The sequence below is a fragment of the Elgaria multicarinata genome, chromosome 21, assembly GCF_023053635.1.
Source record: "Elgaria multicarinata webbii isolate HBS135686 ecotype San Diego chromosome 21, rElgMul1.1.pri, whole genome shotgun sequence".
NCBI classification, from domain to species: domain Eukaryota; kingdom Metazoa; phylum Chordata; class Lepidosauria; order Squamata; family Anguidae; genus Elgaria; species Elgaria multicarinata.
In genome coordinates this window covers 14,864,609-14,876,287 of record NC_086191.1, presented here as the reverse complement: position 1 = coordinate 14,876,287, position 11,679 = coordinate 14,864,609, and the positions used below count along the sequence as shown (strand labels likewise).

Below are 11,679 nucleotides of genomic sequence, written 5' to 3'. Positions count from 1 at the left end.
CAGCAAGAAGGAACTCAGCACAGAGATGGCCGGAGGGTGGATCTCTAGAGCAGGGGGAGATATTCCACGAAGCTTTGATCTTAAGCATGTCTTACCCCCTCCCCCATGGGAAAAATCAACGCGGATAAAGGCGAGGCATTTTCGTTTCACTACAGATTATTAAAACAGCAACGGGAGAGGGCTCTCTGAAACTCGGGAAGCACCAGGCACGGAGAGCGTCATTGGACCTGACAAGCCGCCTCTTCTACCCACAATCCAATCTGCCCGCCTCTAAAACCGCGTTCCCCTTCGACAAAGTCCCCAAGCGTCCAAAAGAGACAACAGGAAGATATGCGTTGGGAAAACCAACCACTAGAAGGAGCCGTTTCTTTCTTTTTAGAAAAAACTCGCAAAATTTATTAATCCAACTATCTCTTAGGAAAAAACCCCCGACAACAATGCCCATCTCGGCTGGTACAAATGCTAGCCTCGTTTCCCTTTTATGCAAATGCGGTAACCGAGGAGGTAGCGATCCTCTCCCTTAAGACACTCATTTCTCACACGTCCCCTCCCCTCTGCTCCCCAATTCTACACCCCCAACTTCCTCGGCGCCTTGAAAACATGTGCCTCTTGGCTGCTGCGGCATTCGAACCCGTGCCCGAGCTCTCCGCTTCCAGGAAAGGGCTGTCAAGCGAGCCGCAACAGTAGGGAAGAGCCCCCCAGGAGCCCTTCCTCCCGCCTCACGACCCGAGCAGGGTCATCCTTTCCAAATTCTCTTGCCTCCGGGGAAGGTGAACAATGGCCGACCAAAGAGAGCGGAGCGCCCAACAAATCCCGCCGCTGTAACGTAGCTGGAAAAGTCCTCAGAACTGCGCATCGCCTTCCCGGATTCCCGGAGTGACGCCGGCGCCCGGGAGCCTCAGAGGGACTTCCGGGGCCGTTTGAGGAAGGACAGGGTGTAGTCCCGGGGGGCAGAGGCTTTCTGCTTCTTCAGCTGCACCTGGGACTGGGCCGTGAGCTGCAGCTTGATGGCGCTGGAGTTGATCTTGGCGGCCACCAGCAGCTCCTTCATGCCCTTCATCTTCTCGCTTTGGAAGGTGAGGACGGGCCCTTCAGGAGGTGGGCTCAGGCCGCAACTGGGGCCCTCCTCCTTCTCTGAGAGGGGTCTGTCCACCCGCTGGCCGGAGCTGGGCCTCCGGCGCTCGGTCACCTTCTTTGGCAGAGGAGGCTCCTCCGGCTTGGACTCCCGGCGGGGCCCCCGGCGGCGCCCCTCCCGCGGATCCTCGCTGCCTTGGTCATCATCGTCATTGGCGTCCACCTCCCGGCTCACGAGGGTCACCTTCTGCCGCACCTGCGAGGGAAGCAAGAAGCAGCTCAGGGATGCTTGAAATTATTTGGAGATTCTGGTGATTTATCCCTTTTTGTAAGGACTTGTCCGTGATGGAGAATAAAATAATAATAATAATAACAATCCAGGATGCTGTTTTGATCCACGCCCACAAACCAGTTCTAGCAGGTTTGTCTCCATCACCATTCAAGCCCGAGCTCAAATACTTTGAAAGATAAGAGAGGACAATATAGCGTAACCAGGAAAATTAATTCCCTCCCCCTTACTTGTGAGGAGTGCAGCTAAGCTCACAGGGAAGAGGTGCCCGGGCTCCACTACAACCCCCAACCTGCTGCGAAAAGGGCAATGCCTCACCATCCCGTCAAAACGGCTCAGAGACTGGACGAGGAAAGTGGCCCAGCCCACGTGGAGGACTGGCGTGGGGCTGCCCTCTTCCCATTTGCAGATGCCGTCGTAGAAGCGTAAGAGGTGCGCGAAGCACTCGGGATCCTGCAGGGCCGATCCGCCTCCTTGGGAGGGCGAAGCCTAGGGGAGACAAGGAGGGGCGTGACAGGCTGTCGTGCGAAGAGACGGACACACACACACACAGCAGATTCTCAAAGCCACACCTTCTCATCCGTGAGTCTCGAATCCCAGTACCGCAGCGGTGGGCGGCAGGTGGCCTTGAGTATATCCCCTTCAACCCCCAATTTCAGTGCTGAAATTTGGCAGTGCAGTGGCCAAAACATTGGCAGTTTAACCCCCAATTTAAACCTCCATACAGGTGAGCAGGCTGGCAGAGGAGAGAGGCGTGCCACAACACAGTCGCTTTACCACCGGCCTGTCCGCGGACACTCCCTGCTCGAGCCTGAGGCGAGGGACAAACACCACCTTTCTACAAACTATGCGGAGAAAGGGGTGAAACAGGAATGATTTCAGGAATAAAATAATGCGCTGTGAATTATAGGTGCTGATGGTGAATTAATGTCAGAACGGGTGTTAGATGTATATAACTGCAGAGGATAAACGCCAAGGAGACACGTGGGATTTTGGTGGTAGTGAAACAAACTGAATAAAAATTTATTTCAATGTTCACCAACATTTGTTTCATAATAAAACTTTTCAGACCCTTGTTAAAAACCTCTCATCCAATCCTTTCTCTCTTCTCTTACACTCTTTCCTTTCTCTCACACCTTCACTCTGGAACTTTCTTTATTATCAGGATTGTTTAATATACACCCACTATCTGCACACTACACTCAAAAGACAGCCTTCTTTACCCTGATCCTCTAATTCTCCCTCGAAGCAAAGTACTTTTATAACACACACGCCCCCCTTATCACCCCAGTCATTCCCTTATATATCCTCCTCCCCGCTCCTAAGATATTCAATCTCCCCCCACTCAGGTCAATCTTCGAAACGCAATAGACTTACAAATCCATTAGGATACATTAGGAAACTGACTTGTGGGCTGTAACGCCACAAGACGCACTTCCCATTCCTTAATTCATTAGGCGTTGTGAACCACACAGAGAGCTTCGGCTGTTGGGCGGTATCGGATAAATAAATAAATCCCCCCACTGCAAGCTCTCCTGGTTTCTGCGCAGACAGACGCAAAATCTGTCCTTCGCTTCTGTTCTTTCTCCACCAGCCTGTTCGGTAGAAAGATTGTTTTTTACCAGCTGGCCGCGGAGGAAATAAATGTGCAGGCTAGTCTCTTTTTGCGGGCATGTTCACAAGGCTGGACAGCGTCGCTTCTACGTTCTCTAGCGCCACAAAGATAGCGAGTGCGGAGGGATCTAATTCCTCGTCATCCACAAGTGCCGGAAAGGCACCACGTCCTCGCTCCCCCCACATCAAACCATCACCACCCAAATCCCCGGCTCTACTCCTCACCAATCCTCTTTCCCCCTTTTCTTCAGCTGCGTCAGCCAGGCTGGCCACCTCTTTTAGCAAATTCGGAATCACGTCGTTGGCCACATCGAAGAATTCCTTGTAGATCTCCTCGTCTTCTCGGCAGTAGTTATAACTACAGTTGTGGAAACGAGAACAGGGAGTCAGGCGGTGGCAGCACGGAACTTGGGACAGGCTCACCTTATTGTCCCAGGCATTTTAGGCCTCCTGCTTTCATAGAATCATAGTAGAGTTGAAAGGGGCCTACAAGGCCATCGAGTCCAACCCCCTGCTCAATGCAGGAATCCACCCTAAAGCATCTCTGACAGATGGTTGTCCAGCTGCCTCTTGAAGGCCTCGAGTGTGGGAGAGCCCACCACCACCCTAGTTTCCATTGTCGTACTGCTCTAACAGTCAGGAAGTTTTTCCTGATGTCCAGCTGGAATCTGGCTTCCTGTAACTTGAGCCTGTTATTCTATGTCCTGCACTCTGGGAGGATCGAGAAGAGATCCTGGCCCTCCTCCTTAAAACCTTTTAAGTATTTGAAGAGTGCTCTCATGTCTCCCCTCAACCTTCTCTTCTCCAGGCTAAACATGCCCAGTTCTTTCAGTCTCTCCTCATAGGACTTTGTTTCCAGACCCCTGATCATCCTCTGAACATGCTCCAGCTTGTCTGCGTCCTTCTTGAATTGTGGAGCCCAGAACTGGACGCAATACTCTAGATGAGGCCTAACCAGGGCTGAATAGAGAGAAACCAGTACCTCCCGCGATTTGGAAGCTATACTTCTATTAATGCCGCCCAAAATAGCATTTGCCTCTCTTGCAGCCACATCGCACTGCTGGCTCATAGTTTTTAAACGCGTCATCGCACTTATATAGACCTTGACGCTGCCGGAAAAGGAAGGGAGAAAGGCAAGAAAGGAACTCACTCTTGGATTACAGTGGCGGAGTCGGCCCAGGCCTCCAGCGCTTCCTTGACGTTTTTGTTCCGGCAGTGGTACCCAGCCAGATACATGTACGGGTAGATGTGCTCATTGTGGTAATACTGCTTGGCTGAGTTGATGGCCTGTGGGGGCGGAAGAAGCGTGTGATCAGAGCCAGACATTCAAGGCTCCGGGATTATTTGCAGGCAGCCCACCATACCCAGGACAGGTTGCAAACATTGCAAAAGCGCACACATTTTAAGGAAAGGGATGATCAAGCCCGTTCAGGTAGGAGAAACTAGAGTGACCCTATGGAAAGAAGGACCGGGCTCATGTGTCTTTAACAGTTGCATAGAAGAGGGAATTTCAGCAAGTATCATTTGTATATATGGAGAATCTGGTGAAATCCCCTCTTCATCACAACAGTTAAAGCTGCAGGAACCCTGCCCTCTTTGCCAGATACAACATAGGGCAGGGCTCCTGCAGCTTTAACTGTGGTGATGAAGAGGGAATTTCAGCAGCTGTCATTTGTATACATGCAGCACCTGGTGAAATTCCCTCTGCATCGCCACAGTTAAAGCTGCAGGAGCTATACCAGAGTGACTGGATTTAAAAGAGGGAAGGGCTCCTGCAGCTTTAAATGTTGTGATGAAGAGGAAATTTCACCAGGTTCTCCATCTATACAAATGACACCTGCTGAAATTCCCTTTTCTATGCAACTGTTAAAGATGCAGGAGCCCTGTCCTCCTTTTCATAGGGTCACCCTAAAGTCTACCTACCTCTGGAAGTTGACATAGTTACTGATAGCTTTAAAAACATAGCCTACAAAAAGAAGAGGCATATAATTAGTAGCAACAGGCAATTATAGAAGTTGAATTTCTCCCAGAAGGTGAACTTCTTTTAAGGAAGAAGTGGAATGCTATGAAATATTGGTTAAAAACTTATTGTTTGCCACTAGGGTGACCACATGAAAAGGAAGACAGGGCTCCTGTATCTTTAACAGCTGTCTTGAAAAGGGAATTTCAGCAGGTGTCATTTGTGAACCTGGTGAAATCCCAATATACATCCGTCACCCCACCCCCCAACCAAAGGTACCACTCCCCGTAAACGTCCTATGAACGCAGGAAAAATACCTGATGGTAAATGTAGAGGGGGTCGGGGCGGCCAGTGGTGGGTTCAAGCTCTTCCAGATCCGCCAGGTTCCCCAATGCCATCGGGTACCTACCAAGGAAGCCAATCAGCTGATATGGTTATCAGGGCCGAAAAGGTTGAAAATGCCGTGGCTGAATGGCGTGCAAACGGCCCCAGATTCCAGGGTAGGCTTGGAAAAACTGCTCCCTGAAATCCTGGTGAGATGCTGCTGCCGGTCCGTGTTGACAATACTGGGCTAGATGGACCCAGGGTCTGCCTCGGTATTTATTTATTTGTGACATTTATCTACCGCCCCATAGCTGAAGCTCTCTGGGCGGTTTACAAAAGTTAAAAACAGTGAAGTATACAAAATGTAAACCATCAAAAACATAAACAGTATAAAAACAACGGTATCCATTTGAAAACAACAGTTCTGGGGTCAGTTAAAAAACAAACAAACTTAGCGTTGTTAAATGCTGTTAAATGCCTGGGAGAAGAGAAAAGTCTTGACATGGCGCCGAAAAGATAACAATGTTGGCTCCAGGAGAGCCTCGTCGGGGAGATCATTCCACAGTCGGGGGGCCACCACCGAGAATGCCCATTCCTTTGTTGCCATCCTCCAACCTTCCCTCAGAGTAGGCACTCGGAGGAGGACCTTAGACGTTGAGCGCAATGTACGGGTAGGTTCACGTCGAGAGAGGCGTTCCGTCAGGTATTGCGGTCCCAAGCCTTGTAGGGCTTTATACGTTAAAACCAGCACCTTGAATTGGGCTCGGAAACATACAGGCAGCCAATGCAAGCGGGCCAGAATTGGTGTTATAGGTTCGAACCTCCCTGCACCAGCTATCAATCTGGCCGCTGCATTTTGCACAAGCTGCAGCTTCCGAACCGTCTTCAAGGGCTGCCCCACGTAGAGGGCATTGCAGTAATCTTCCCTCGTTCCCAGGTTGTGAACCCTTGCGAGGCAAGACCAAACCCTCTCTGAAAGACTCACCTCTCCAGATGGCCCAGGTCAAAGAGAATCCACAGTAGCTTCTGCAAGGGAGAGAAAGAGACAGGGGTGAGAGAGTGGTCACCCACAGAGATGGTCATGCAGACTGTGGCAAAACAGGGTGGGGTGCATGCCCTTGCCCCGAACACACAGCCCAGGTGTGGATGTTCTGCCCCAGAGGTCCTACAGAGGCAGGGGGCATGTGAAGACAGACGTGGTCCCTGCAGACAGGACGGCAAAGACACGGCAGCTCACCTGTTGCAGCTGCAGGAGTTCCAGGCTGTCGGAATGCAGGTCTATGGAAGGGTTGATTGCGCACACCATGAAGACCACCTCCATCTGGCGTGTGCAGCACAGGCAGGAGCCCTTCAGGTACAGCCAACTCTGCGAAAGGGCAAGGGAGTTTGCAGGCGGGGATTCTGGGCCGACATAAGGCCCGCGACACCCCAGCGGCAGAAACGTGGGAATTTCCAGAAACAATCAAAGCTAGGAAAAGGTTTTAGACCAGCTCCGTCTCTTTATCCACGTCTACTGCTCACTTGGGGAGATTCTCCAGGGTCCCAGGCAGAAAAAGGGACGTTTTTCTATCACCTGGTACCTGGAGATGCCAAGATTGCATGAGAAGGATGCCGTTTACCCCTCAGCCAGAGGAGGCTCCGATGTCAGCGGAGCAGTGAATCCGCTCTGGGTTTCAGTCAGAACTCTAAAGGAGCTATCCAACGCGCCTTGGATAGAGTTCTGCCTGAAACCCGAGTGGACTCACAGAGAGAAGAGAGACCAACCTTCCCCAACCTAGTGTTCTCCAGATGTGTGGGACTACAATCCCTATCACCCCCATCCAGCCAGGGAATAGAGAAGACTGGTCTAAAGCGATCGCTTCGTTATTATTTCATGCATTTAGTTGTGACTTTGATATAGCGCTGAATAGAACAGAATCTCGCAGCGTTGTCACAACAGAGTCTGCAAATATGCCGGGGGCAACGAGGACTGACACGGCCTGAAATGCTTGTCTGAATTCTCCCTGAGATTTCATCCGAAGGAAGGTGTTGTTTTTCTTTTAAAAAAAAGGGCAGTGTTCCTCTTTCCCAAGGCGTTTTTTACCCGTTCAGCCACGCCGGAGTTGACGGTCTGCCCACGCCGGTCCTCGTTGCCTTTGCCGTGCCACGTCACCTCCGCGGTCTGTTCCCCGTCCTTGCCAAAGACCACCCAGGCGTGGTCCTCGGAGAGGGCCAAGTGGACATCCAGGAGCCCCAGTGCCTGGCAGGCACCCACCACCGCAAAGGCCACCCCAGAGCTGTCTAGCTTGGTGCCTGCAAAGAAGAAAGACGTGGCTGAGCTCAGATGGACACGGGCACAACGCAGCAGAGCAAAGGACACACACACACACACCATCCTCCGAGGTGCCACAGGAACCAGCCACAAGAGTGTCAAACGCCGGGTCCTGCAGCCACTCCGCTTTTCAAAGTACCCAACTAGAGTCGGTAATGGGGTGGATGAGGAAAAACAAACTGAAGCTGAATCCAGACAAGACGGAGGGGCTCGCTGTCAAGGGCCACAACCTGGGTTTGGAGGTGTCTCAACCGGTTCTGGATGGGGCTACACTCCCCCTGAAAGACTTTGTTCGCAGCTTGGGGGTGCTTCTGGATCTGTCGCTCCAACTGACAGCCCAGATAGATGCGACGGCCAGGAGTGCCTACTATCAGCTTTGGCTGATACGCCAGCTACGCCCCTTCCTAGAGTCGGAAGGCCTAAAGACAGTCGTGCACACACTGGTAACTTTGAGGCTCGACTTCTGCAATGCGCTCTACATGGCGCTACCTTTGTGCCTAGTCTGGAAACTTCAACTAGTTCAAAATATGGCAGCCAGGCTGGTCACCGGTACCCCTAGGGGTGACCACATTACACCAGTCTTAAAATCTCTTCACTGGCTGCCACTTAGTTTCCAGGTGAAGTATAAAGTGTTGGTTATCACCTTTAAAGCCCTACATGGTTTGGGTCCGGGCTATCTGCGGGGTCGCCTTCTCCCGTACAATCCGCCCCGCACGCTCAGGTCCTCTGGGAAGAATCTACTCCAGCCAACAAAAACAAGGCTGACAACTATTACCCAGGTGGATTCCTGCATTGAGCAGGGGGTTGGACTCAATGGCCTTGTAGGCCCCTTCCAACTCTGCTATTCTATGATTCTATGACCTTCTCTTCTGCCGCTCCGAGTTTGTGGAATGGCTTGCCGGGAGAGATTCGTCAACTTAACAGTGTAGTAGCATTCAAGAAAGCTATAAAGACTGATCTCTTCCGGCAGGCCTATCCAGTGGAATTTTAAGATGTTTTTAGGATGTTTTTAAACAATGTATATTATGTTTTAATTGAGTATTACGTATTTTATCATTTATTGTCGTTCCCCGCCTCGATCAGAATGGAGAGGCGGGCAAGAAATCAATTTATTATTATTATGTCAACACAGACTAAGCATCACGCAACAAAATGGCCACCTGGCAACCAAGATGGAGGGCGCCGTCCCTTCAAAGCCCCACCTGTGATGAAGCTGAACAGTGACTGGATGTGAGCCCGGTCCTTGAAGTACGAGCGGCTCAAGCTGTTCCAGATGACGTCCGAGACTTTCTTGACCAGCTCCCGCGAGGAGTAGCCATCCGGCCGGGGGTAGAGCGAGAGATCGACGGCGCCACGGATTTGGGCGGTGAAGCGGGCGTGCAAGGCCCCGATGATGCTGAGGTCGGCCACCGGGAAGTAAGTCAGGCTGTCGGGGCCCTGCGCCGGCTCAAAGCTGATGCCCGGCACGTTGGTGGGCAAGACGCGGTTGACGGCCAGGAAGTGCTCCACGAAGCCCAAGACCAGCGAAAGTAACACCAAGTCAGGCTGCTCCCGTTGCAGCTCTAGTTCAAAGAGATGTACCACGTCCGACACCGAACGCAGCGGGAAGAGGGCTTTTTGGGTGGTCTTCAGCCCCATGGCCGAGAGAGGCACTAGGAGAAGACAAGCAAGTTCAAAAATACTTCTGATGGATCACCAGTCTGCTAACTTCTGAAGATTGCTAACTTCAGTTCCATCCCAAGAATGCCATCCTATGCATATTTAGGTAGAAAAGAATCCCTTCCACTCATAGCGTTCCCCAGCCAACACTGTTGCCTTTGAACAATCACGTGCCTCACCCCCCGCCCCCCCCAAAAAAGTAATTTGAGGCTGCCATCCTGTACCCACTTACCTGGGAGAAAGTCAGATGGGAACTAATGGGATTTATTTCTGAGCAGACACGTCCAGGATTGCACTGTAATAAACTCCGCTTAGGGGGAGGAAGGGGGGAATGCAAAATCCACAAAATGTGCAAGCTTTCGAGTCCTCCAGAATTCTTCATCAGGCTGGATGGTACAAACAGCAGGGATGGGGGAAGAGACCGTTGCTGCTTCTTGTACCAACTCCAGCCTGATGAAATGTTACGGAGAACTCAATTTTGTGGAATTTCGGCTGCTCTTAATAAAGATATCACCGATTTGGGATTCTTCTCCTCTGCCCTTTGTTTAAAACTTATTTAGGACGCCATCCTCTGCACATTTAGACAGAAAAGAGTTCAACAACTCCCAGAACCCCCAATTTGGGAGGTTGTAGGAGTTTTTTCCTGTCTAAACATACATAGGATTATGACTTAAATGCACACTGGAATCAAAATACTCAAGACGTGTCGCAGTGGCTTACTAAAAACACCCACACAAAGCGGAGGTTAGAACACACAGAACAAGGAGTTTCAACCTCGGTTTAACGCGCCAGCAGAAAACCTGATTTAAGGAACTTTGCTCAACCAAAGCTGCTCGAAAACTCAGTTTCGAGGCCTGGCAAAGCTCAGGAGAGTATCGCAACTGACAGTATAAGCAGCAATCTGAATGCAGCAGCCGTGCTTTGGAATAAGGAAGTATACCAAATTAGATCCTTGGTTCACCTAGCTCAGTATTATCAATCATAAATGGCATCAGCTTTCCAGGACTTCAATAAGGGTTTTTCTCAGCCCTATATGAAGTCATGGAGGAATCGTAGAATAGCAGAGTTGGAAGGGGCCTATAAGGCCATCGAGTCCAACCCCCTGCTCAGTGCAGGAATCCACCCTAAAGAACCTTCTGCAGGAAAACATGTGCTCTTTCACTAAAAAATAAAGCAAGCCCCCAGTCCTCATGGCTCTGAATAAAGGACTAATTTAAATAAGAACACAAGACGCTGCTTTATTGGCTGATTGAGCACAGTACTGTTTACACTGTGCAAAAACCATGGGTCCATCAAGCCCAGTATTGTTCACTCTGACTGGCAGCGTCCCTCTTAAAACGGCAGGAGTCTTTTCCAGCCCTACCTGGGGATGCTGGGTCTAGATGGACCCATGGTTAATACTGAGTCGGGGTTCTATTCCCTTATTTAAATCAGCCTTTTATTCAGAACCATGAGGACTGGAAACTTGTTGTTGTTGTTTAGGGAAAGAACCCTGGCTGTATGCAAAGCCTCTGCTCTGCATACAGAAAGCCCTAGGTTCGAATCCAGGTAGAGCAGGGGAAACCCTTGCCTGGAACCCTGGAGAGCCGCTGCTGCCGCTGGGCTAGATGGACTTCCTAATTTCCTAAATGCAATTCCTACTCTAGTCTGGGAACAGCTTCCTGGGTGCTAAATTATATATATATATTTGCACCAACATTTACGCAGGAGGAGTCCATGCAACTGGATAAGGGCTGGGAAACCGATGCATGGCCGCCCCCTTGCATTTTCCGCGCCAGAATTGCAGCCCAAGAATTGCAGAGAGACCCCGCAGCCTATTTAAGCCCCCCAATTCTGTCCTTCCTCCCCTGCACTTTGCAATGGCAGCCCTTTCTCTTGCATCATTCTCTTTTGGGGGGGCTCCACTCATAAGTGGAGCCCCCCAGCCCCGACACACCCCCTTCATCTCACCTCTCTGAATCCAATGCGCAGCAGCAACGCTTACAGACCAGCCCCGCGCGCAAGAGAGCCTGGGAGTTGGAGTCTTGCGTTTTGCAAGGCCTGCCGGGAAGGACTTAGAAAATTTCAGACTCACACAAGGTAGCCGCCTTCCGAATTCTTGTAGACCCGCCCCTCCCCCGAATGGAAGAGCTGCCCATTCAGTACAATGGAGAAATAATCCAGGATTTGGGTGCAGGTGTGACTGGCAGGCCCCCACCTTTCCACAATAGGTAGCAGCAAAGGCACTGTTAATGCTCCCTCTCTTTCAGGTAGATTCCTGCAGAGTAGGGGGTTGGACTAGATGGCCTCGTAGGTCCCTTCCAACTCTGCTATTCTATGATTCTAGGAGTCTTTGCATGCATGTTAATGGAGGGATGCAGTCCACCTTGCAAGGTTGTTGTAAAGCTTCTTCTTTGCACACCCCTCATTAGCAAATAAAGACGCAATCCCAGTTTAATTTTAAGATGC

General features: G+C 50.9%; 1 protein-coding gene across 2 annotated transcripts; it reads right to left on the bottom strand.

Annotated features, from left to right (window-relative positions):
* Window positions 1-364: 364 nt before the first annotated feature.
* MEN1 (menin 1) lies at window positions 365-11,239 on the bottom strand. Of its 2 annotated transcripts, none has more exons than XM_063146322.1 (10): window positions 11,182-11,239; window positions 8,775-9,224; window positions 7,345-7,553; window positions 6,499-6,627; window positions 6,247-6,287; window positions 5,255-5,342; window positions 4,128-4,264; window positions 3,203-3,335; window positions 1,682-1,852; window positions 365-1,330 (listed from the first exon to the last, which is right to left on the bottom strand). In XM_063146322.1, exons 2-10 carry the CDS (start codon window positions 9,208-9,210, stop codon window positions 899-901), a joined length of 1,776 nt encoding a protein of 591 aa, XP_063002392.1. In that variant the 5' UTR covers window positions 9,211-9,224; window positions 11,182-11,239; the 3' UTR covers window positions 365-898. The 2 variants fall into 2 exon arrangements, with proteins under 2 accessions (XP_063002392.1, XP_063002390.1); XM_063146320.1 differs by lacking the exon at window positions 11,182-11,239 and adding an exon at window positions 9,464-9,834.
* Window positions 11,240-11,679: the final 440 nt, after the last annotated feature.